Source organism: Salvelinus namaycush, chromosome 5 (assembly GCF_016432855.1).
Source record: "Salvelinus namaycush isolate Seneca chromosome 5, SaNama_1.0, whole genome shotgun sequence".
NCBI lineage: Eukaryota > Metazoa > Chordata > Actinopteri > Salmoniformes > Salmonidae > Salvelinus > Salvelinus namaycush.
The window spans coordinates 14,153,905-14,181,482 of record NC_052311.1 but is presented as its reverse complement, the minus strand read 5'-3'; the positions used below and the strand labels follow the sequence as shown (position 1 = coordinate 14,181,482).

General features: G+C 41.1%; 1 protein-coding gene across 1 annotated transcript; it reads right to left on the bottom strand.

The window, feature by feature from the left end:
* On the bottom strand, nucleotides 1-25,844 carry LOC120047985 (sodium bicarbonate transporter-like protein 11). Its single transcript, XM_038993630.1, has 20 exons — nucleotides 25,720-25,844; nucleotides 20,471-20,521; nucleotides 19,206-19,310; nucleotides 18,753-18,808; nucleotides 18,294-18,513; nucleotides 17,681-17,762; nucleotides 17,419-17,542; nucleotides 17,000-17,218; nucleotides 15,363-15,447; nucleotides 14,874-14,999; nucleotides 14,545-14,658; nucleotides 14,323-14,455; nucleotides 13,915-13,988; nucleotides 13,262-13,532; nucleotides 12,873-12,979; nucleotides 12,545-12,710; nucleotides 10,773-10,946; nucleotides 10,265-10,460; nucleotides 3,865-4,034; nucleotides 1-3,522 (listed from the first exon to the last, which is right to left on the bottom strand). The coding sequence occupies exons 1-20, from the start codon at nucleotides 25,754-25,756 to the stop codon at nucleotides 3,456-3,458; spliced, it is 2,577 nt and encodes an 858-aa protein (XP_038849558.1). The 5' UTR covers nucleotides 25,757-25,844; the 3' UTR covers nucleotides 1-3,455.
* Nucleotides 25,845-27,578: the final 1,734 nt, after the last annotated feature.

Below are 27,578 nucleotides of genomic sequence, written 5' to 3'. Positions count from 1 at the left end.
TTCAAATAATTTAAAAGGCTTTATTCGTTTGGTAACAGCTTAAACAGCAGGAAAGCAGTATACTGTGCAACATATTTGTTTGTTTTACATTAATATCCTGTATGTTACTTTGTAATTGCAGAAGTTATGGCTCTTTTGCATTGCAATCTGGCCAATTCACTGTGAATTGATTTTGTATAAGTATCCAAAAATATTGAACTACAGTATAAACAACCATGACTATCTGCAGACCCCAGCCTAAAACCAAAACAATGTTAATCTTTCTAAATGTTTATCTTATTCATATACAACAATACAATGAGCTTAAACATGTTATATAAAGGTAGGGTGTGGGTCAGGGGCAGCATTAGATAATGCCTTGTGTTGTACAGAATTTCTCATAATACAATAAGAAGAGAGGTTAAAGAGTATGTTAAATATATAAGCAACTATATAGATAAAGCAACTACATAGATTAAGCAACTACTGTACGTCAATCAATCACATTTATTTATAAAGCCCTTTTTACATCAGCCGATGTCACAAAGTGCTATACAGAAACCTAGCATAAAATGTAGAAGCACGGCTTATACGTAACAAATAAAAAAGGTGAAAATTGTGGTCCATCCAGATTTCAATTTTAGTCAACAACCGGTTGCAACCCAGTCACAGTCTTGTACTCTTGGAGTCAAAGTGCCTTAACATGTACTGGGTCAAAGACGAGAGGTGTAAATTTGGTGTCCGAAGGCCATTCATTTTACAGAAAAATCTAAATATGTGTGAATATAATATTAAATCACTCAACTCTTACCCTTCTTTTCACCCAGAAATATTTGTGTTGCAAACTATTAAATTAAGGGAGTTAATGAGCTCTAAAGTGTCAAAATGTCCTTCAGTGTAACTGTCCGGGTAAAAATTCTAATGACAAAAGTGTTTTTAAAATGTAGAAATTCATCCTAAAAATATAAATGAACACCCATGGCCGTGTTAGTGTTTGCAACAATATATAGAATAATGGGCGACATACTGTATCTAAAAAATATTTTAAAACTTTAATAACTTTTGTCCGGAATTTTGAGTTTCATCAATGTCATTCAGTATAACAGGTAAGGTAAGGTAAAAAGCCATTTTAAAGCATATCACATGATGGTAATCATGTGACAGTGTGTGACATCACAAAGAAGACCCATTGAAGACCCTCTATCAATGTGATGAGGTGAGTAAATCTCTCTGAAATATTTGATGATTTCACCTTTTCACCCTTTAGTAACCTTTGTAACGAAAATGCATGTCCTTCAGTACAACACTGAAAATATACTTTTAATCTTATTATTTTATAAAAAGCTCTATTAAATATAAAAAAGTAAGGATAATCTTTATAGGTCAATGTCATTAATTTATATAGATGGCCAAGGAACTGCCTGTTAAATATGTTTATGCATGAAATCCATCCTTAAGTATCACGCTTTTGTTCTTCAGCACAACAAAAGTTTCATGTTATACCACAATGTCACCCGTTATGCTGAATGACAGTAGCTTTGTTATCCATGTTTTCACTAGTTTACAACATTTAATCATGCAATTCATATTTACTTGTTGTATGAATACTGAATATTATCATTGTAAACTATTTTATGACATTTTAAGGTATTTCATGGTACATTATCTTTATGCTGTAGATGCCGTTGTCTAATAAGGAGTGGCTGCACGGCACAGACAAAGATTAATGCAGATCCAGTTGCTAGGGAGGAAAGACTAGCCAGAAGAAAAGCAAGGTATTGTTTTCATGGTTTCATGCTACTGTCAGCAACAGAATAGGATATAACAGGATATAAAGCTGGGTGGATAATACTTAACATTAAGTTGCACTATTACACTGTAGTTAATGTTTTATTGCACTGCAGTTAAGGTATAACTGATGGATTATATTAGTTAATATAATATTACACACACACACACAATTATGGATTAAAAATGGATTTTGGTTAATAGCTGCTTCATTTGTGTACCTGCATTAAATAGAAATTGACCAGTTACAGTGTAACAATGTATAATTATAACATTAACTATCATGTAATAATTGTGTAATAATGCAATTTAATGCAACGTAAAGTGTTGCCACAGGCTCAAATTATAGTAAAGTGATTATTATTAACATTAGCAATGAAATAGTAACAAAACATGTTTGGGAGAGAAAAGGAGAGGGAGTTGATTTAACTTTTAAACTTTGATTAAGTGTTATCATTGTATAGCCTACTTTTAATAGACTACTAATAACATTTCATGGATGTGAATCCTATTCTGTGCCAGTGTCATAACTATTACATTTTCGTTTTTTAGCTATCAGATAAGAAAGAAGGATGTCAATCCTGATCATCCACCCATCCATACAATGACACAATCTGATGCTGAAAAAGAGGGAAAAATGTAGATTAAATTAGAGGAGGCACCATGAAAGAATCAAACAAATGAATGTGGTGATGAACTTAACTGCAGTATCCACTGGAGGAAACTCTTTTGAGCAGCCCCCTGAACAACTTGTACAAGTACAACATGAACCTGCACCTCCAGAACTGGAGCAACCATCTGAGTCCTTGAAAAATACTATTGTGGCTACTAATAATAGTTCATAGGATCATTATTGTTGTTGCTGAAGGAATCACATTTAATCAATATTTATGGGCCGTAGTGATATGTGTCATTCAGGGTAACAAAATATTGTCGTACAGTATAACACCAGTATTTTATATTAAAATGCAATAACTTTGTTTTGTTGACTCAGATAGACAAAAACAAATCTCAAAGGATGAATTGAAAGATATTTTTGTCGATTTTACAATTTCTTTCAGTGTAAGGCAGGAAGTTTATGTAAAAAACCTTCAATAAATTTTGAGTTGTACCTGTGACACATAAAATATGTGGTATTCAAAATAAAATAATGTCATATTTTCTGGGTAGTTATATTTCTGCCAGTCTAAGCATGGATATAACCTTGGAATTATGAAAAATGGACATACATTTTTTTTTAACACTTAGTGTTATACTGAATGACATTTTACTGGGGTACATTCATATGAATCACAACATTTTTATTATTGGCTTTATTCTTGAATATAACTAATATAAGGGCATATGTGACACTCCAATGAACATAAAAAAGGATTTGAAGGGAATTGTAATTGCTGTTTTATTTTTTTGCTACTTTGAAAACCTTATACGTCTTTGACCCAGTTTACAAAATACATTTTGTATTTTTTGGGCCAAATCAATTCATAGAGCTGAAGATTTGCACTGTAGTGCGATTTTAATTGAGCGGTAATTTCTGATTGAGCCGACAGCACCTTCTTTGAATGCAGTCTCCGCAAATGCGGGAACATTATCTTTACATTTCTATTGAGCTTTAGCGCAGGTCTTCAGCGCTACAGATTGAATCAAGGCCTTGGTATCAGTCCTTTCAGAGTTCTCCCTCTGTCTGTCTACATGTGCTGGGAATCCATGATGTCCAGATACTTCGCCTCGATTACCCTTGGCAGCAGGTTAGTCCTGGTGAAGAGATACAGAGACACATTAAACCCAATTAATTCAAAATCAAACTCACTACTGTAGTAAGTGTCATTGAACTACAGTCTTGGTTGTTTTCAATGGTAAATACACCTGTTATACTCTTTGTTAATAAAAAGCCACAACAATCAATTATTGGTGATCTTGAATATTTAACCACGGGAATCAACCCAGCATGTTTTTCTAACCACTAGAGGCTACTGCTACCCTTTGTTCAAAGCCGAAAGCCCCTGGTTCAGATTCCCAGTTTTTTGTGGACTTCTCTGCCCCCTGCTGGTCAGGAGGTACAATAAAATGTGTTCTATTTAATTATGTAACTGTTACCTGATGGGAATGAGTAGGATCATCAAGAAGGGGAAGATCATCTTAATATAGGGCAGAGGGTACATGCCAAACGCACACAGGATGATCAACTGCAGTATCTGCAGGGCTGTGAAGAAGTGCACCTTCTTCTGGGGCACCCTCCGAATGTAGTGGGTGGGAGGGTAGGAAGTCTGAGGGGAGGGAGAGGAGATGGTTTAACATCATGGTTGACTAGGACGTCTGAGGGGAGGCAGAGGGAGAGGAGATGGTTGAACATCATGGTAGACTAGGACGTCTGAGGGGAGAGAGAGGAGATGGTTTAACATTGTGGGTGACTAGGACTTCAGAGGGGAGAGAGATGGAGAAGAGATGGTTTAACATCTTGGTTGACTAGGACCTCTGACGGGAGGCAGAAGGAGAGGAGATGGTTTAACATCATGGTTGACTAGGACATCTGAGGGGAGGGAGAGGAGATGGGGGAAGATCTTCAATGGTAAGTGATTTATTTTATCGCTATTTCTGACTTTTGTGACACCTCTGCTGGTTTGGAAAATGTTTTTAATGCTTTTGAGTGTGGGGCGCTGTCCTCAGATTATCTCATGGTATGCTTTCACCGTAAAGCCTTTTTGACATCTGACAAGGCGGTTGGATTAACAAGAAGTTAAGCTTTTAAACAATGTAAGACACTTGTATTTTCATGAATGTTTAATATTACTATTTTTGTATTTTGAATTTCGCGCTCTGCAATTTCACCTGATGTTGTCGAGGTGGGACGCTAGTGCCCCACCTATCCCAAAGAAGTTTAACATCATGGTTGACTAGGACATCTGAGGGGAGGGAGAGGAGATGATTTAACATCATGGTTGACTAGGATGTCTGAGGGGAGGCAGAGGGAGAGGAGATTGTTGAACAACATGGTTGACTAGAACATCTGAGGGGAGGGAGAGGAGATGGTTTAACATCATGGTTGACCAGGACGTCTGAGAGGAGGCAGAGGGAGAGCAGATGGATTAGCATCATGGTTGACTGGGACGAGTGAGGGGAGGCAGAAGGAGAGGAGATGGTTTAACATCATGGTTGACTAGAATGTCTGAGGGGAGGTAGAGAAAGAGGAGATTGTTTAACCCTTTTAGCTGCTCTGCTATTCACCATTATATCACTTATTGCAAATATAGATATATATTTCTACAACAAGGACGACGCACAATACATTCTCCAAACACCCCACAGGGCCGACATCCCAGTTATTTGCAAGAGGAAGCGACGAAGGTACAGAGAGCCGGATGCCTCGTAAGGACCCGGAGAAGGAGACAGGGAAAGCTGCCGTTACTGTCAATACTACTCGCCAACTTGCAATCATTGGACAACAAATTAAACGAGGTACGATCACGAATGTCCTACCAACGGGACATCAAAAACTGTAATATCCTATGTTTCACGGAATCGTGGCTGAATGACGACATGGATATTCAGCTAGCGGGATATACACTGCACCGGCAAAATAGAACAGCACACTCCGGTAAGCCGAGGGGGGGCGGTCTGTGCATATTTTTAAACAACAGCTGGTGCACGAAATCTAAGGAAGTCTCTAGATTTTGCTCGCCTGAAGTAGAGTATATTGTGATAAATTGCAGGCCACTACTTGTCTAGAGAGTTTTCAGCTATACTTTTCGTGGCTGTTTCATTTACCACCACAGACAAATGCTGGCACTAAGACCGCACTCAGTCAGTTGTATAAGGAAATAAGCGAACAGGAAACCACTCACCCAGAGGCGGCGCTCCTAGTGGCCAGAGACTTTAATGCAGGGAAACTTAAATCAGTTCTACCAAATTTCTATCAACATGTTAAATGTGCAACCAGGGGGAAAAAAATTCCAGATCACCTTTACTCCACACACAGAGATGCGTACAAAGCTCTCCCTCGCCCTCCATTTGGTAAATCCGACCACAACTCTATCCTCCTGATTCCTGCTTACAAGCAAAAATGAAAGCAGGAAGCACCAGTGACTCGGTCTATAAAAAAGTGGTCAGATGAAGCAGATGCTAAACTACAGGACTGTTTTGCTATCACAGACTGGAACATGTTCCGGGATTCTTCCAATGGCATTGAGGAGTACACCACATCAGTCACTGGCTTTATCAATAAGTGTATCGAGGACGTCGTCCCCACAGTGACTGGACGTACATATCCCAACCAGAAGCCATGGATTACAGACAACATTCGCACTGAGCTAAAGGGTAGAGCTGCTGCTTTCAAGGTGCAGGACTCTAACCCGGAAGCTTACAAGAAATCCTGCTATGCCCTGCGACGAAACATCAAACAGGCAAAGCGTCAATACAGGGCTAAAATTGAATCATACAACACCGGCTATGACGCTCGTCTTATGTGGCAGGGCTTGCAAACTATTACAGACTACAAAGGGAAGCACAGCCGCGAGCTGCCCGTGACATGAGCCTACCAGACGAGCTAAATTACTTCTATGTTCGCTTCGAGGCAAGCTACACTGAGGCATGCATGAGAGCATCAGCTGTTCCGGACAACTGTGTGATCACACTCTCCATAGCCGACGTGAGTAAGACCTTTAAACAGGTCAACATACACAAGGCTGCGGGGCCAGACAGATTACCAGGATATGCGCTCCGGCATGTGCTGACCAACTGGCAGGTGTATTCACTGACATTTTCAACATGTCCCTGATTGAGTCTGTAATACCAACATGTTTAAAGCAGACCACCATAGTCCCTGTGCCCAAGAACACAAAAGCAACCTGCCTAAATGACTACAGACCCGTAGTCATTTAGGAACCTGCCTAAATGACTGCAGACCCTACAGACGTCCATAGCCATGAAGTGCTTTGAAAGGTTGGTAATGGCTCACATCAACACCATTATCCCAGAAACCCTAGACCCACTCCAATTTGCATACCGCCCAAACAGATCCACACATGATTGAATCTCTATTGCACTCCACACTGCCCATTCCCACCTGGACAAAAGGAACAGTTATGTGAGAATGCTATTCATTGACTACAGCTCAGCGTTCAACACCATAGTACCCTCAAAGCGCATCACTAAGCTAAGGATCCTGGGACGAAACACCTCCCTCTGCAACTGGATCCTGGATTTCCTGACAGGCCACCCCCAGGTGGTGAGGGTAGGTAGCAACACATCTGCCATGCTGATCCTCAACACTGGAGCTCCACAGGGGTGCGTGCTCAGTCCTCTCCTGTACTCCCTGTTCACCCACGACTGCATGGCCAGGCACGACTCCAACACCATCATTAACTTTGCAGACGACACAACAGTGGTAGGCCTGATCACCGACAACGACGAGACAGCCTATAGGGAGGAGGTCAGAGACCTGGCCGGGTGGTGCCAGAATAACAACCTATCCCTCAACGTAACCAAGACTAAGTAGATGATTGTGGACTACAGGAAAAGGTGGACCGAGCACTCCCCCATTCTCATCGACAGGGCTGTAGTGGAGCAGGTTGAGAGCTTCAAGTTCCTTGGTGTCCACATCACCAACAAACTAGAATGGTCCAAACACACCAAGACAGTCGTGAAGAGGCCACGACAAAGCCTGTTCCCCCTCAGGAAACTAAAAAGATTTGGCATGGGTCCTGAGATCCTCAAAAGGTTCTACAGCTGCAACATTGAGAGCATCCTGACTGGTTGCATCACTGCCTGGTACGGCAATTGCTCGGCCTCTGACCGCAAGGCACTATAGAGGGTAGTGCGTATGACCCAGTACATCACTGGGGCTAAGCTGCCTGCCATCCAGGACCTCTACACCAGGCAGTGTCAGAGGAAGGCCCTAAAAATTGTCAAAGACCCCAGTCATAGACTGTTCTCTCTACTACTGCATGGCAAGCGGTACCGGAGTGCCAAGTCTAGGACAAAAAGGCTTCTCAACAGTTTTTACCCAAAGGCCACAAGACTCCTGAACAGGTAATCAAATGGCTACCCGGACTATTTGCACTGTGTGCCCCCCTCAACCCCCCCAACCCCTCTTTTTACGCTGCTGCTACTCTCTGTTTGTCATATATGCATAGTCCCTTTAACTATACATTCATGTACATACTACCTCAATTGGGCCGACCAACCAGTGCTCCCACACATTGGCTAACCGGGCTATCTGCATTGTGTCCCGCCACCCACCACCCACCAACCCCTCTTTTACGCTACTGCTACTCTCTGTTCATCATATATGCATAGTCACTTTAACCATATCTACATGTACATACTACCTCAATCAGCCTGACTAACCGGTGTCTGCATGTAGCCTTGCTACTTTTATAGCCTCACTACTGTATATAGCCTGTCCTTTTACTGTTGTTTTATTTCTTTACTTACCTATTGTTCACCTAACACCTTTTTAGCACTATTGGTTAGAACCTGTAAGTGAGCATTTCACTGTAAGGTCTACACCTGTTGTATTCGGCGCACGTGACAAATAAACTTGGATTTGATTTGATTTGACTGTAGATACATACGTTGAAGTTGGAAGTTTACATACACCTTAGCCAAATACATCTATTTAATCCTAGTAAAAATTCCCTGACTTATGTCAGTTAGGATCACCACTTTATTGTAAGATTGTGAAATGCCAAAATAATAGTAGAGAAATGTATTTATTTCAGCTTTTATTTCTTTCATTACATTCCCAGTGGGTCATAAGTTTACATACACTCAATTAGTATTTTGAAGCATTGCCTTTAAATTGTTTAACTTGGGTCAAACGTTTCGGGTAGCCTTCCACAAGCTTCCCACAATAAGTTGGGTGAATTTTGGCCCATTCATCCTGACAGAGCTGGTGTAACTGACTCAGGTTTGTGGGCCTCCTTGCTCGCACACGCTTTTTCAGTTCTGCCCACAAATTTTCTATAGGATTGAGGTCAGGACATTGTCATGGCCACTCCAATACCTTGACTTTGTTGTCTTTAAGCCATTTTGGCACAACTTTGGAAGTATGCTTGGGGTCATTGTCCATTTGGAAGACCCATTTGCGAGCAAGCTTTAACTTCCTGACTGATGTCTTGAGATGTTACTTCAATATATCCACATAATTGTCCTACCTCATGATGCCATCTATTTTGTGAAGTGCACCAGTCCCTCCTGCAGCAAAGCACCCCCACAACATGATGCTGCCACCCCCGTGCTTCACGGTTGGGATGGTGTTCTTCGGCTTGCAAGCCTCCCCCTTTTTCCTTCAAACATAACAATGGTCATTATGGCCAAACATTTCTGTTTCATCAGACCAGAGGACATTTCTCCAAAAAGTACAATCTGTGTCCCCATGTGCAGTTGCAAACTGTAGTCTAGCTTTTTTATGGTGGTTTTGGAGCAGTGGCTTCTTCCTTGCTGAGCGGCCTTTCAGGTTATGTCGATATAGGACTCGTTTACTGTGGATATAGATACTTTTGTACCAGTTTCCTCCAGCATCTTCACAAGGTCCTTTGCTGTTGTTCTGGGATTGATTTGCACTCTTCGCACCAAAGTACATTCATCTCTAGGAGATGGAACGCGTCTCCTTCCTGAGCGGTATGATGGCTGCGTGGTCCCATGGTGTTTATACTTGGGTACTATTGTTTGTACAGATGAACGTGGTACCTTCAGACGTTTGGAAATTGCTCCCAATGATGAACCAGACTTGTGGAGGTTTCCAATTTCTTTTCTGAGGTCTTGTCTGATTTATTTAGATTTTCCCATGATGTCAAGCAAAGAGGCACTGAGTTTGAAGGTAGGCCTTGAAAAACATCCACAGATACACCTCCAATTGACTCAAATTAAAGCCATGACATAATTTTCTGAAATTTTCCAAGCTGTTTAAAGGCACAGTCAACTTAGTGTATGTAAACCTCTGACCCACTAGAATTGTGATTCAGTGAATTATAAGTGAAATAATCTGTCTGTCAACAATTGTTGGAAAAATTACTTGTGTCATGCACAAAGTAGATGTCCTAACCGACTTGGCAAAACTATAGTTTGTTAACAAGAAATTTGAGTGGTTGAAAAACAAGTTTTAATGACGCCAACCTAAGTGTATGTAAACTTCTGACTTCAACTGTATAAATAGATACATATATATAAAGAGATACATATATATAAATAGATACATATTGTATAAATAGATACATACTGTATAGATTAGATAGACAGACAGACAGACAGACAGACAGACAGACAGACAGACAGACAGACAGACAGACAGACAGACAGACAGACAGACAGACAGACAGACAGACAGACAGACAGACAGACAGACAGACAGACAGACAGACAGACAGACAGACAGAGATGGATGGACAGACTTATGTATGTACAGTATGGATGGATGGATGGAATAGACACACACACACACACACACACACACACACACACACACACACACACATGCCCCTATTTTCCTCACTCTCACCTGTTCTTTGAGGAGGAGGAGTATGCGGTCAAACATCTGGTTGCCGTCGAGGGAGGTGGCTGCTATGTAGAGGAAAAGGCCGTAGAGGACAGGCTTGGGGATCCACTGCAGAGGGATGGGTAACAAGAACACTGACAGGCCGATCAGGATGTTAGCCGTCAGAGCCGTGATCCGCGTCTCCTTCACATTGACAATGCTTTAAACCGACAGAAACAGAAACAGGCATTCTTGAAGAGAGAGCCTCTTGTTTAGTCTCATTAGAAACACCCACCAGCAATCTTGTTTCAAGGGCCATTGAACAACAGATTCCAAATAGAATCTTGGAGATTGCACAGACTACAGGAATAAAAATGTTAAATGAACAATCTTCATTAAAGTAGGCTTAAGTTGGCTTCATATGGGACTGTTCAACCGTTCTTGTTCTGCTTCAAAAATAAATAAATACATGTTCACAACAAGTTATGCAGAAAACTGCCTCTAAATCTTTGGTCAAGCTGCCCTCACTCACGTTTCATAGAGGTGTCCCCCCTCCACGTGCAGCTCCACCTTGGCCAGCTGACGTGCGTGCAGGGAGGAGTGTGGGAATGCGGCGTGCATCCACGGCAAACCCAGACACGACATGAGGATGTTGATGAAGCCGGTCAGCATCAGGTCCCAGTGGAATGCAGTTCCCTTCAACAACCTGAAACATTATCACATAGACACAGAACAGTTTGGCATTATACAGTTCAGACATACATGGACTAATCGTGGACCATGGATGACATCGCGTTGGATAGGCTACCAACATACTGGCTGGATAGGCTACCAACGTGTTGGTTGAGCTGGTCAAAGCCAGTGCTTAATTTGTAAATCGGGAGGTTCCGGAACAAAAAGTGAGCGCTAGAGTGGAGCACCGAAAAGCATTGCATGCATATCATGATATTTGCGTAGTGGCATAGAGCAGTAGAGTAGAGGTAATTACAGAAGTAGCACACATGGGAGCCTAAGCCTTAGTGGCCTAGGGTCCGGGGCATATTGGGCCTTTAAAAAACGCATGTCATGCAATTCTACCTCATTTTACATGAATGTAGACTTTGGCATAATCTTTTTATGGAAATCTCAGACTTCCGACTTTAGTGTGTTCAAGAACTGGGTAATGGGGGAATTTAACACGGAATTCCAAGTGGGAACTCTTGAGTTAAAAGCACCATAATACCCCACAAATTATGGAAATGGCAGGCTACTTTGACACTGACAAACTGAGTATCTGAGATCAATGAAAATGACCTTGTTTTGAATCCATCAATAGTCTAGGCCTGTGTGTGTGGACGCATATTGTAGGCTTCAATATGAGGGGGAAATTATAGTCCTAAAAATGCTTTCCAGTTTCACTGACTCTCCCAATGAATCGCAGCTCACTCACTGGTGATGGCATAATGCACTCATGCCAAAAGCTTCTCTCTCTTGTTTTACTTTGTAAAACAATATTTGGAAGTTTATCAAATATTTGGTTAGCCTACAGCTGACAAATTAGAGTATTCTCCTTTCAGCGTTAGACATTTGCTTTCCAACCTGTGTTTTCCATGATTGTAGACTATTTGAAATATTGCGAAAGGCCAGTTTTGTCTGCATGCTGTTTGTTCACTGACAGATTTGTTGCACGTTCCCTACTGTAAGCTATGCCTCATTGGGCTACACTCCACAGCTAGGCTATTTTTTAAATAAGCAATTTATCCTCTGTGGCAAATATTTTGTCTTTCTCATGGTATAGTAGGCTATTCTGTATTATTTAATTTCTTTCGGAACACACAGCAGTAACTCTATAACTTTGGAAAATGTACTTCAATTTATCAGGCGTGCTGAAGCTCCTCCAGAACCCTTCGCGCGGCTCTAGAATTAACGAAGAGGCAACTCGAATGAACTTTGATCGCGTTTGTTAGAATTTTTACATTGCAAAAAGTGACAATTTTTCATGCCACGAGAGGTACCGAATCCGCCTCAAATTAAGAACTGGTTAAAGCCTTACGACAAAGTCATATTTAATGAAAACCAAATACAATATACAGAATAATAGAGTAGCGTTATAGAGTATACTATACAGTTGAGTGTGTTGAAAAAATGCATGTGCTGTGCTACAGCAAAAGTACATCATTGTGACAAACTCTCTTGCAGGTTTGTTTGCAATCATCAAACGATAATGTAATGATTCTGCAATATTCTCCTGGCGGTGCAGTTATGTCCACTTTGCAACACACGTTCTTTACCTAGAGTATAAAGTAAAAATATATAAGATCCTACTTGGCTTCGGGGACGTGGGTGAGTGATATGACAATATTCTGGTCGATGAAGATGAGCAGCGCCAGGAGGAAGCCTAAGCCTACAGCGCTCAGACAGTTCATGCCCGTCAGCTTGTCAAACTGGGCCAGCCTGAAGATCTTCCCGTCGTGGAAGTTGAACACAGGAACTGTTTTGAAATGTTGGGAACAGTTTAGAAATGTGGCATGATTTGTCTTGTGGCATTTATATAGTCTTTTTCAAGGCTTGCTTGAAACATTTTGATCAATGACAAATTGGCCATTTTAAAACAGACAATTCCCTTTTCTGAACAATAATGTGTACTACTCACGCTCTACATCAAGGAAAAGGAAGGAACCAATGAAGGAGAATATAACGACAGCGATGGGTAAGGCACAGTCAGACACCACCTCTCTCACTTTGGCATGCAGATAAGGACTGTGGGAAGAAAACCAAGCCACATAGCAGTATGTCAACTATGCATTGGGCACAGAATAACATTTTGCTACTCTAAATTATATAAATTGAATTTAGCCGTAGACGGTTCGACAATGAAGTGTTAGTGCTGGGCTGGAACAAAAACAACCAGCAGACTGGAGTTGGAGACCCCTGAGATAAAGTGTGTCCTTTAGCCACCATTGATCTGACAGTGGTCAGCCTGGCAGTGGTCAGCCCGGCAGCGGTCAGCCCGCATATTAGTGCAACTTGATCTGAACTTACCTCCTCCTCAGCTGGTAGAGGGCATACCCCAACCACAGAGTCCCCAGCATGAGCAGGAGACAGAGGATAGGCCTCTCCCTGGTACACAGGACCAGAGACTCGGGCAGAAACACATGCGTGTCATGCTTCACCACAGGGGCCCCATGGCTGGTCCCACTCCCCAGCCTCTCTGTTGCATTTGCAGCCTTCTCCATTAACTCCTTGATCTCTAGAAGCACCCGCGTGCTGTTATTGGTTGCCAGCGTGGACCCGTGGTAGAAGTAATTAAAGACTATAGGGAGAGAAAGAAAGGGGTAGAAATAGGGATAAGGGCAGGGAAAGAAAGAGTTAATCGGGCAGCCCAAGGATAAGGGACAGACCGCAACATATGTATACGCTCGTCTGCCACTTCCTCAGCCACTGACTTGTGCTTAACTCAAGGGCGTCCTCCGGAACACATGTCAGTTCCCTTCAGAGCCTGCCCGGGGGGAATGGTTTGATTGCATGCTTCGCTCGCCTCTTAAAGACTGATGGATATATGCTGGGTACATTTACTGTGCAGATGACGGGCAGCCCGCTTAGATTCCTCTACATTTACACTAAGACGGATTTTCCCGGCGGGCGGAACACCTGAATATGTTGTGTAAATGTAAGCCCCCCATCCCCAGACTCACCTTTGACAGTGCCTTTCACCGAGTCCCCAACAAAGGCTATTGAAATGAACAGGGCTATGATTTCCTCTGATGAGCTGTAAGGAAAGGGTATAAAAGAAACACAGAGTATACCCCTTTATCTGAACAGAATAAACCACAGACCAAGACATAACAAACCAAGGCAAAGTCACACACTGATTACAAGTGAGTACCTTCAATGAAATGGGATGTTTATGGGAAAAAATGAAGTCAAAACAGACAGGAATGTCACATGTTTAGTGGGTTCAGTAGTCATGCTGTCAAGGTCCTTTCCTAACTACAAAGTTGAGCCTAACAGAGCTGAGCCAAGCTGTACTGCAATGGCCTGAACTGGTCTGGTTATACATCCAGCAGAAGCCTTATTCACTGAATGGCTGTTTGTCCACTGACCGTTTGAAGAGCTTCATGAACAGACTGACATTCAAAAGTGCTCCCAGGATGAGAAAGAAGCTGTTCCACAGGCCAATGCAGGCATAGAAGGCAGGGAAGTCCAAATCGTAGTCATCACAGATTCCCCGGATCACTACAAACATATAAAATATCAGACAAATAATTCAAGTCTACAGGATATTGATGTAGTATTTATGTTGTCCAGATGTTTAGTAGACATACCGCTAATAAAGATGGCCAGGGGTGCAGTAGTCAGTGGGATAACCAAAGGAGCACCAGCAAACAGAGCGTAGATCACTCCTCCGATGCTCTGGCCAACGATGACTTTCCGGACATCTATCAAGAACAGACCATTATAATATTAGTGTAGGCAAAGATACAGATACAGTGAGTGACTATATACATTTTCAGGATTCAATCAACAGAAAATATAATTTATTTGAATTTAATTGAAAGCTGAATTATTCAAACATTTCAGTCAGGGTCATTCAGGCTTTGACAGATGGACAGGCACAAGACAGGGGGATAGAGAGACATCCAGATGATTGTACCTATCTCTCCCCGCGTGCTCTCATCGTTCAGCGAACCAAAGGCGATGTTAGGAAGTAGAATTGCAATGTACAGGAAGATGGCGGTGGTGGTGTACTTCAGCCAGGAGCGGTCTTTGCCGTACATACCTGTATGGACCAACAGGTGAGCCGTTTACAACTTTGCCAACCAAACAGAAAGCAGTTTACAACTCTGCCAACCAACCAAAGAGCAGTTTACAACTCAGCCAACTGTGAATACAGGTACAATCTTGGATATGAACTAGCTGTGATAATCGTAATGACAACAGCAATTGTAAGGTGAAAGATTGAGCTTTTTTCACAAGTTTAGGCTATGTGATGTGTTAAATATGATTTAAAAAACGGTGTATGTCATATTGAAGTCAATTATCAAAAATAATTATCCATGACCGGTCTAAATAGAGGGGCCGTAACGGCAAAGTATCTTTTAAAATGTAGTGACAGGAGGAAGGCTAAGCTTAAAAGTTATACCGTCTGTGAAGTCGGAGGGATAGAGTGGTAGTCGCCGACGAAGATCCTCATAGATACCTTGGCCAACTTTAAAGAAATCTGCACACTGTGGAGAAACAAACGTTTAATTGATTGGTTGAACTATCCTGTACTATTATGTGGTCTGTAGGTCTACTGCAAAGCACGTGGTCCTTTAGGGATAATAAAGTCTCTATATACAGTAATACAAGACACTAAACCAGACGGGCCTGAAACCACAACATCCACCACAGTTGTGTTTGTTAAGGCACACAGAAAGAAAAGCCCTCTGGAATAAGTATTTGACCTTGATTATTGTGGATGCGTTGGTTGATTATTCAAAATAATTTTTACTAAGGTACTTCAAGCGCAACTTTTCTTTAACCGGGCAGGCATTTCTGTGTTGCGTCTCTACACACTAAGCCCAGAAATTTCCCCTTGATTTAAGAAGGCTACATAATGAAGTACTTTGTCGTTACAAGAGCCTAGATGCAGTCTGCTGCCAGGGAAATGCAACAGTTTGGCATACAGCTGAATGTGCAGTCCAGCTGCTTACCATTCCTGAGGACTTGATGATAGAGGGGGAAAGGGATAAAAAAAATTGGCTGAAGTATTACTACATAGTGGAGCGACTCTTTATATGTCTGGATAAAGGAAAACCTGAGGGTGGTCCATCTCCACATGGGGGAAATCTCATAAGGGGACCACACCACTAACAGGGAAAATACTTTTATCATGCCGCTTTAAAGGAATAGTTACTCAAAGTAAAAGTAAAGTAATGCTCTTTATTTTATTTGCGTTTTAGCTTATTTTCAATTTACAGTGTTTCATCCAAACCAAATTTGGTTATTTACATCCAGAATCTTTTGAATGAAACAACCACACCCTATGTCGAAAATAAGCTTGAAAAACAGTGAACCATCCCTTTAACTAGCAGGTACAGTGACTTCGGAAAGTATTCAGACCCCTTGACTTTTTCCACATTTTGTTACGTTACAGCCTTATTCTAAAATGGATTAAAAATACAAAAAATACTCAGCAATCTACACACAATACCCCATAATGACGAAGCAAAAACAGGTTTTTAGAAATGTTTGCAAATGTATTAAAATAAAAAACAGAAATACCTTATTTACATAAGTATTCAGACCCTTTGCTATGAGACTCAAAATTTTGCTCAGGTGCATCCTGTTTCCATTGATCATCCTTGAGATGTTTCTACAACTTGATTGGAGTCCACCTGTGGTAAATTCAATTGATTGGACATAATTTGTAAAGGCACACACCTGTCTATATAAGGTCCAGGGGTTGACAGTGCATGTCAGAGCAAAAACAAAACCATGAGGTCGAAGGAATTGTCTGTAGAGCGCCGAGACAGGATTGTGTCGAGGCACAGATCTGAGGATGGGTACCAAAACATTTCTGCAACATTGAAGGTCCCCAAGAACACAGTGTGTAGATTGATGAGGGAAAAAAACAATTTAATACATTTTAGAATAAGGCTGTAACCTAACAAAATGTGGAAAAAGTAAAGCTATCTGAATACTTTCCGAGGGCACTGTGTTTCCAACTGAACAGTGAAGCTGCTACGTGTTGGCCATGTCAGTCCCAGTCAGATTGATGAGGTAGCCCCTGCCTACTTTTAGTGTTTTTTTGCTGCGTGGGTCCGTTTCTGCATGGATCATCTGCTTCTCTGTAGCTGGTTTCTCATTGACTGTGGAGAGATGATGACGCTGGTGCACCAGCTCTTGTTTGAACTCCTCCTGGGTCTTGGCGTCCAGCAGTTTCTGTCTGAAGGAGATGTCTGAGAACATGGTGGCGAATGTGCGGCCCAGCTCGATAGCTGTCTTGGTGCTTTTCTGGGGGAGCGAGAGAATACTTAGAGAATATTTGAGGAACATAATGGAACTATTAAGATATTAATCAGTTGCCAGTAAATTTCTCAACTCACAAAACACATAAATATGGGCATTACTGTAATATTGCCACAGACATATTGGTATTAGCGTAATATCATGTTCTGCTTGTTAAATTGTAGATAGGTCAAATGGAGCATTACCGTCCTAGGTGGGGAGAGAATGAGGATGACATATCGAGCCTCACAACAGTTTGCTCCCCAGTTCTGTGGTCTCTCCAGACGGGCGATGCAGACGTGGCGTCTCTGGAGGCTCTTCACATTGCATCTGGACAGACGGACACAGACAGACAAATTCAGTCAAACCTCTTGTCCCTACTCAGAGGTTTGACTGTGTTGGAAACATTACTTACGTAAAGTAATAACAAGTAATGACCGATAATACAGTATGTCAGCTGTTACTCACAGGACACAGAGCCAGGACTGCTGGTAGCGGACTCCAGTGGCAGAAGAAGTCACACCCTGAATGGTCTCGGACAACAATTGCACTGGGGAGAGCAAACAGGGGGTACTAATATCAACGAGTGTATCTTTTTCTAGTACATTGAAAAACAAAGCTAAATCATGATAAATGTTTTCACTGAGATATTAGGCCTACCTTGATATAATATTCCATCTCATTTATCACCAATACCTTATGTGCTTCAAGGGATACTGCAAGATTTTGGGGATTCTACTTACCCAGAGTCAGATATCATTTTTATGTCTGTACGTGGAGTTTAAAGATAATTGATGTTAGCTTATTGTTAGCTTAGCACAATTGCTGGAAGTCTCCGGGCACAGTAGCCAGCTCCTCTCAAGAGCAGGGAAATTGACCTAACTATTCCAAAGCTGGGTGGTTGGTCATTTATAGTCTGACAAAGTTATACGTAGTAATCTATCATTTTTACATACAGACATTTTACTGATAATCATAAGAAACGAGATTCTATCAACCTCCTCATTTTAGAACTACATTGGCTTCTTCCAGCAATTGCCATTTGCAAACTGCACTTTGCATTTTATTCCCTGATGCACACCATTGTCCTCATCTCCTCCTGTGTCTGTGAACACAGTGTTCATGACCTCGTCCATGTCACAGCTCCCGTGGCCGTCTTCCGTTACATGGGTCAGCATGCACCTTAGCACCTCGTCTAGAGTGGTTGCCTTATCATCCAATAGGATACTGGCCTGGGCCAGGAAGCCATCTAGGTCCCGGTGGCCACGCACTTCCTCCTGGAAGTTCATCGGCTTCACATACTGGTGGAGACAAGGCCAGGGAAGATGTTGGTAGGAGTAGACTTGTAAATGGTTCCAACACCATACAGATACACTATGCGTAACTCAAACTTTCTCATGCAAACATCCCATTGAAGTTAGTACTCGGTCTGGGTGAAAGTTTGATTTCAAATATGTCATAATTCCACTGGGATTCACTTCTCAAGTTCCTTTAGCTAATATTAGAGCTGTACAGAGAGTGTTGTAAAAGAGTAGCTTACTTTTCTTGATGTGTTCAGGAGCCCAACCCCAGGGTCATCCCCAGAGTCATCTGGAACTACAGATGAAAGGTTTTTAAGTCGGCATCGTTTTCAACAGACCACATAGGCACATAGCTCTCAAGAGATCTGTTTCTCCATATTTATAAATAGTCAGTTCTGACAGCAGGTGGAATAGTAGAAGGACACACAATGACAGACTGTTTATTTCCTTGACTTCTGAGGAAGTCTTGGCACTGACTAGTACCTCATTACTGTAACAAAATGTCAAAATATGGAAGCTAGACAGAGAATAGTAGTTTTTGGCAGCCCTTGGTAAATACTATTTCATGGATTAGTATGATGCACACACACACACACACACACACACACACACACACACACACACACACACACACACACACACACACACACACACACACACACACACACACACACACACACACACACACTGACCTGAAATCCCTGTTTGGATCGGAGTGTCATAGTGGTCCTTAGGTGTATTGTCATGGTTCCCCACTTTGCCCTCAACACATTCCTCCCGCTCCACATCTCGCAACTCTGCAGACACAACAACACAGCAAAGGTCAGAGGTCAGGGATTAGGATACCCTCTCCAATGTCATAAATTACCATGCAGGTCCTTCAATCTCTGAATAGGCTAGTTTACTTCACTGTAGTGCCTTGCTTGATGTTATGGTACATTCATATATGAATGATGGAAAAGTACAGTTATACTTCCAGAACCTTGCCCTCCAAAGACAAACCTGCAGAAAATGCATAGTGTTAGCCTAATGGATGTAGCTACTACAATATCGATTGATTCAGTCAAGACGAAAACCCTGTTTTGGTCTCAAGGTTAAGGTATTAGACAAGGTCAACAGTATTTAGTGTATGAAGCTATTGGTCTGCCCTCTGCCTGTATTACCATCTGTTATAGAACACACAGTACAGAACATTGAGGCCCTATTAAAGAATCCCCCTAAAACCAGAAATGGCACAATATAACAATAGACGTCCCCTCGTAAATTTTCATCGTATTGAAGAGAAATATGTGTTGTAGATTCATGCATGTTTTATGAGGGAGAAAGAGGGCACGAAGACTGTATCCATAAACAACAATGCAGCTTGATCTGGTAATTAGCTTGGCTGAGCTATAACTTTGCACACATGTGATATATGAGTATTTCTCCATGGCATCGGCTCATTTGTCATCTACCTAGTTATTTACTAGTTCGTTTTCTTTGTTACTACCGCTAAAGGCCTGACGGTGCTCATTGGTGCATGAAATGAAGCATTATCATAAATAACCACTGCAATCAGTGCATATTAGCTTTGCCCAGAGTGATCTACAGTATGTCTTACCACTGGTCGGTACCTATTCAAAATTGATACATTTTGTCAAACAAATATGAAGTATCTCATCACATCATGTGATATAATGTCATGTCACATCCTATATATTATCCTATGACGTGATATAATGCAATGTCACATCCTATCTATCATCCTATGATGTGATATAATGCCATGTCACATCCTATCTATCATTCTATCATGTAATATAATGACATGTCACATCCTATCTATCATCCTATGATGTGATATAATGCCATGTCACATCCTATCTATCATCCTATGATGTGATAGAGACCACAGCAGACGAGAGCACCGCTGAGCAAAGGGATCAAAGTCAACAATGAAACTCTGTTCCATACTCACCCATCTCCTGGAAAACATATCCATTCTTTGACCTCCCAGATGATGGAGCCTCTGTGGGGAAAAGAGAGAGAAATATGGGAATTAAAAAAGAGGAAACGGGAAAGTCTGAGTTCTGCAATGTCAAAGAGTGTTTTCAAAGTTTTCACTTGAATCGATAAAACAATCAGTCAAGCCAGCTATAATGTGTACCGAGAGACTGAACAAATCAATGTTGTAAATGTTTAATTACTCATGACATATTTGTACTCTGGCTGTACAACATAGATAGCATAGGCCTTACAGTATACAGATGTAGGATCTTCATTTGATCACCCTGTTGAAGGAGAACTTTCCTGCAATGCTGGAACTATAAAACGTGTAGTGTAGTTGAGGTTTAAAAAGCTTCTGAAGTTTGTCATTTCCACTTAGAAATTTCAGACCTGATTTTCCCTTAAGAAAAATGTACCAACCCCTACAAAAATGTCCATTAATTATAATCCACCTAATAATTCACATTTCCTTTTGCTGCAGGATTATTTTCCTGTTGTAGCAAACTGGCTTAAATTAAGATCCTTCACCTGTATTGGCTATGCTTGGTGAGATGCATCAGCAAGCGTCATGATGTCCCTTCTCTTTATACTGTATGTAAACGACTTTGTTATTTCCACATGGGATATCCTGTCCTCTACGTGTTACTAGGACATAGTGGAACCTGGCACCATACAGTGCAAAGTGAAAGGTTAAGGGTGTAGTAGAGAATGTCCCCAGGTCTCAGTGAAAATGGATCTGACAGAGAGTGGATCTGACACAGAGCTGACACAGAGTGAACCCCATGTTCCTGGCATTATCATGCCTTCAAAAACAGCTCACAGAATGCAGGCGACAACAATAAATGACGTTCGTTAGCTTTCAAATCCACCGGCAGGCTCGTAGCACTGAAATGCCTGACAGAAATACAGCAGCAAGTTGTTTATAAAGTCATAGCATTGCAAATGGCATTACTAACATGGTTGAAGTCAATTCCATTTAATCTGGAAGGTTTTTATTTCCTATGAATTTATAGTTTTATGTATGCGTCTGTAAGGAGTAATATTGTATTTTGTAGAATGCCAGAGCGCTATAAGAAGTTGGAGGAGGTGTCTTCTCATATGTCTCTAATTTATATCATTGAAAGTGTCAAGACATTTGATCCCCAAAAGAAACACATGAATTCAGTTAAGTTACCGTGAACCTGACCCCAACCCCAGATGGTGTTTGAAGGGCATGAGGAAATGTTTGTGTGTGTAGTCAGGTATCTCATAGAGACAGTCCTGTTCCTAGCAAGGTCCTGGGAGAGAGTAGCCTCACAGCCTTTCTACCATAGAAATAAAACAACTAGAAGAGAGAAAAAAATTCAGACCACAGCACATCGACTTGAATGGGAGTGTCCGTTCAATGAATTCTATTTCTATGGCTCCAGTATACTGTATCTCTATGGTGATTAGAGGGAAGATTCTCATGCCTCTCCCATTTCACAGGGTTTCACCTCATCAACTGACTGTCTGAGCAATGTGTGAGGAGACCCTATGATATTTAATGGCAGCCTTTTTTGTGTGTTATATAGACGACCACTTGGCAAGTTGAAGTCTTCTGTCAATAGTGTATATTTTAGGTCATGAACATCTATAGATATAATTATAATTATTTTTTATTTTTTATTTAATTTAACCTTTATTTAACTAGGCAAGTCAGTTAAGAACAAATTCTTATTTACAATGACGGCCTACCAAAAGGCAAAAGGCCTCCCGGTGATGGGGACTGGAATTAAAAACAAAAAAACATTAAATAAACGTAAATTAAATCAAATGCATTATGCATAATGCATTATGAAGTGGTCATAACGCACTGAAATACTTCCTCATACGGATGTATGATCCCTTACAGTGTGTTATTGTCATCTCAGAAAGACACTGACTAAATAACAGCCATTAAGACCGTTGTAGATGTTTCCTACGTAAACAGATGTAACAGTAAGGTGTACACATGCAGTAAAGGATGATCCCTGTGGGCTGGTAAAGTCTTACCAAGACATGTAAAATGTAGTACCAATTGAAGCCTACTGTACACCTCCCTCCACTACAGCATGTCTCCTCCCCAGGGCTTCTTCATGTGCTTGTGCTTGTGGATGTCCTGTTTAGAAGGCTGTCTGACTTCCTGAGGACGCTGTCTCGTGGTGTTGACAGAGATATACTGTCCTGCTGCTGGCCGCATGGCAACTTGGCCATCGAAATCAATCCCCAAAATAGTTTCCTTCCACTGTCCTGCTCCTGGTTGTAATCAGTTGCTAAAATGTGTATCTTCCTGTTTGCTTTGGAAGGTGAAATTGTTTTATTTTGTTTTTATTCAATCTGCTTTTAATTGACCACATGATCTATTTTGCAGTCATATTGCGCTCTGAGGCAGATTCTTGGACTAGAAATAGAGTTTTAAATTTGACGGTTTGATATTTCCAGCATGTTTTTCATTAAAATGGCTGTCTTGTTTCCAGAAAGCCATATGGGGTCTGAGCTAACATGTCTTCAGAACAACTGCTGGAGGGAAATTCTATTTATCTCCTTTTATATTTCTGTTCTAATGATGCTGTTTGGTTTGTCTTGCCTTCTATGGTATGCTAACATATCATTCCTATGTTCTCTTTGAGGTACACAGTATGGTAAACTGTATGGTAAACGGTAGGCTTAACTGTACGGTTAACGGTATGGTAAACTGTATGGTAAACTGTATGGTAAACGGTAGGGTTAATGGTATGGTAAACTGTATGGTAAACTGTATGATCAACTGTATGGTAAATTGTATGGTAAACTGTATGGTAAACGGTAGGGTTAACGGTATGGTAAACTGTACGGTTAATGGTATGGTTTCAACTCTACGAATGACAGCTAATGAGGGAATATTTGTGGTTTGGGGAAAAGTTATTACCTTCAATAAGGACAAGAAGCTAGGTTCATACCTGGGGCGTGGCTAAGAAAGCCTCACTATCGTTGTTTAGGGAAAAGGCTATCAGCTTAAGGCAACTGGCCTTGGGAGTTTAGAAACAGAATAGCCTTGTCCTAGTTAAGTCTTTTCAAATAGTACATTCAGCTAGTTGCAAAAAGTGGGAAATGTTATGAATTCTTTATTCTGTTTGAGCGGTATCTTTTACCCCCTTTGGGATAAATATTATCAAGGTCATAACCCCTCTGGAAGAATGGGATACATTTTGCTAAATCATATGATTATCTCCCCTTCTGAAATACAGTCTCCCCATATTGTATAATTTATGTGGATGAGAAATTAAATGAATGAATAAAAAATGCAGAACTACCGTAAACATGAAAAGCAACCGGCAGAAAAATAGTCCTACTGCCTCACAGGTACAGGGTGTAATAACATTAACGGCAGGTTGTGTTGTGTACTGTAGACCATGTCACTACGCCAGTGTGAAAGCAAGACATACAGCTCTTTCTACCACAATACCTTACACCAGTGAGAGTGCTTTTGCATGCCAGGTGAAGTGATTACCTCGTCAAGGTGCACAATAGGTTTGTCTCCGTAAAGATAACCGAACCAATAGTGTATGATTGTGGGTTTCTGGCATCAGAATCTCAGATGCCACCTACTGCCATTGTGCTCTCCCGTTGTTTCAAGGCACTGAAGCCCTACCCTGCAGCTGTGCTGACATTACAGATATGCACACACATGCTGTAGAAAAACAAGGAAATCAGTCAAAGTATACCAAGTTCTAGCTTGGTGCCAATACATGAATACTAAAAGACAACTTCAAACAGTTGCTTCTCCTTGACACCAATTCTGTGTGGCAATGAGGGATAATCCTTTTGGAGGCAAAAAATGTAACGAAGAGAAAATCGAGCTAATTATCTTCCGTTTTTAAGTGGATTAAATAAAATTCTATCTCAAGCCTGAACATGCTGGTTCAAAGTAAGACCACAGGGAAGAGCGTCTTATCCTCTCCATGAAGTGCCTTATTAAATAATTCCGTATGGTCATGATATTTGTATTATTAAATAAGTCTCAACAAACCATCCCAGGTCTAATAATACATTCAACGAGTGGAAACCTTGAAATTTACCAGATTAGAACATGTGGCTTTTTTCTACTGGATAATCTTACTTAATCCCTTGCCTGAGAAAATTCAACCAGAGCAGATTAACCCATGAAGACCACAGAAGAGCCAATACAGGAAGTGGAAAGGGGTGGATGCCCCAATGATCACTACAGAGATTGTCTGAGCTACCTGTGTCATACATATTTTTAGGAAAAGGCTGTGCTATTAATAACTGCCCTGTTGTGCTATTCATATATAGTGCCCTGCATACTGTAACTAATTGGTTGGTGGCATGCAGCCGTCTACATTGTTTGTACAGTGAGAAGTTTGTGTGGTGAAGGACTTGAGTTTGTAAGACGTTGTAGTTCAAATGAAATTAAATCTAATTTTATTAGTCACATGCGCCGAATACAAAAAAGGTGTGGACGTTGTGGTTGTATGTAGCCTATATGTAGGAATAAGTAGGAGGTTATCTTGGTGTTTGGGAGGACGACTGTTACAGAGGCACATCTTCTGCCCTAAGAAAACCCATAATACTATTCACCTCAGGCAAACAGTCCTGCGCCTCAGACAAAGAGTCAGTCACCAAGCAAACAACCCGAGTCATATCAGAAACGGTCAAATACGCATCAGATGATATCCTTGTTATGTTCACCCATGGGCAACCAGATAAAATGTGTCAGCTCACTTCAGAATGATAGTTAACGGGTGCAGCTGTACTTCCCATGGCACGGCCAGGGTTCCATTTACAGTCATATTGTAAATATTGACCCACACCATTTGCTTTTGAAATTTCCAGCTGTCCAGGCCAATAAAGGCATCTCATTTAGCATGAATGGTTTCAATATCAAGATGCTGGTGGAAAAATATCAAACTTGATTCATACAGTAACCAGTTGTAACAAGTTGTAAGCACACGTAGACAATGCCACAGATTCATTTAAAAACAATACTCACTCACACATTATACATGTAAAACTAGACAAAAATCAAGGCAAGTCTTGTTGAAGTGTAAAAGGACAGTGCTACCCTAAAATTCAACTTAATCACTAAACATACAACACTTCCCTCCGGGTTGTCAGGTGTAAAGTCTGGAAGGCAAATGGCACACGCTTGCACATGTCTGGCACAAGGGTTCTCGGGTTGCACAGCAGGGAAACCCTCCAATCCTGGGCAAACTGACTTACCAGATGGCACAAAATGAAGGACCTTTATGGCTTCCATAATTTCCAAGTTTTCAGGTGAGAGACCCTCCCAGGTCAACCCATCATCCTCAGAAGTTCTAGTGGGATCACTTCAGCTATACTCCCTATGCCCACAGTGCTCACTGGAGTTCACACTCAGGAAGGGAGGATATCAGTACCTCCCCTAGCACATGGGGAAGGGGGGGGGGGGGGGGGGGGGCTGTCAACTGCTGGGTCCTTGTGTCTATCTTTCATGTACAAATAGTAACATGCCCACTTTTTTTATATTTGGTAAACCTGGTTAATTTCAATGTCTGTATGGCCTTCACTCATGAAAGGTGCCTATTCAATCAAAATGGATTTCTGGGACAACGAATAATGAATGCTTGGAAGTTAAAGCACTAATTTATGCATTTTGTTTCCACTAGCATTGCTACATCCAAAAATAGCAGCCAAGCGATTCAAGAGATCGGTAATTAACCAGCTAACAATTTTGGAGGAAAATAAGATAAAATAAACTATCACTTTAAAGCTAGAATCTGCAGTTGTAACATGAAGGGAGTTCGATTACGCTGAACCACTGTTCACCGGTCTTTGGCTCGTGACGTGAACGGACAAAAGCTGTGAGAGAGGAGCACCCTTCTTTAATCATATCGTAATCTGCGTCGCTCTGTCATGTCGTCAACAAGGCAGCATAATGCATTGTTTAAAACATACAACACCTTTTCCATATAACATACATTTTCATAAAGGTAGGGTAAAGGGGGAAGGTAGGGTAAAGGGGGAAGGTAGGGTAAAGGGGGAAGGTAGGGTAAAGGGGGAAGGTAGGGTAAAGGGGGAAGGTAGGGTAAAGGGGGAAGGTAGGGTAAAGGGGGAAGGTAGGGTAAAGTTTTTTTTAATCAAAAGCAATCACTTTTGCATGTGAAAACACTCAATACTACTCATTACTCCACATGCTTAACCCATGTCACTTTTGTTTTGAGCCGACTTCGCCGTCAGCTAGAGCAGGGTAGCTATGATTTGTCAAACGAATACGTATTGATCTTAGCATGTATGGACTATAAGAAGATAGACATGAGATGTATTCTATCTCCTATTACTATCATATCACTTTGAACCTGGTAAGAGCATTGAGAGTCTGCCTGTAAATGAAAGGCGCTCTACAAATAAAATGGATTATTGGTATAAATGGATTAGGATCAAATACAAAAAAGATTAAATGTGACATGCAACTTTGTATACCTGATACAGATGTTGTTGTTGTTCAATATGTCCTAGAACATCATCTTGTATAAACATAGGAAAATAAAAGACAATATGCATTCCACTACTGCAGTTTTAATTTGTTGGAATGGGTTTATTTAAAATCTCCATGCAGGGTATGGCCTGAATAGGCTTACTCATCAGGGAGTGGAAGGTTGTTGTTGTAACACTGTGTACGATTGAAGACATAGAAACCGTTTTGGGCCTTGAGACCATATCTACTGGCTGGGGCCTAGAAAACTAACCTTGATAGAAAAAATAAATAAATGAAGCAATGAAAAGTTTTACGCCATAGTCTGAATTTGTCTAAAGACGCATCAGAATATCTGCAGAGCCTCATGTTTTTACTGTAGGTGCTTTGGATGCATGTGTCTTACAGATTACCAAATAGCATAATAATGAATTACCCTATTCTGTTGGCTGGTTGGTTATAGTTCCTCCTCCTCCTGTGGTTTGTCCAAGATGAAAAATATATTTTGGAGTCAGATTTGCATATCCTTAATTCCTTTTTACTCTTTGAATTTGATACGGTAAAATATTCTCAGAAAATAGTTTCAGAGGGAAAAGATAAAAGGATGGGGGACTTCAAAATAGTTTCC

What these genes read in the sequence shown, in the direction of transcription:
- LOC120047985 (XM_038993630.1), bottom strand. Translation starts at nt 25,756, where the DNA reads ATGGAAGCCATAAAGGTCCTTCATTTTGTGCCATCTG. An exon ending in TTCATGAAGCTCTTCAAACG is followed by an intron (nt 13,989 to 14,322) that starts GTCAGTGGACAA and finishes CTTTCCTTACAG; the next exon opens with CTCATCAGAGGAAATCATAG. An exon ending in ATCCTACTCATTCCCATCAG is followed by an intron (nt 3,523 to 3,864) that starts GTAACAGTTACA and finishes TCTCTTCACCAG; the next exon opens with GACTAACCTGCTGCCAAGGG.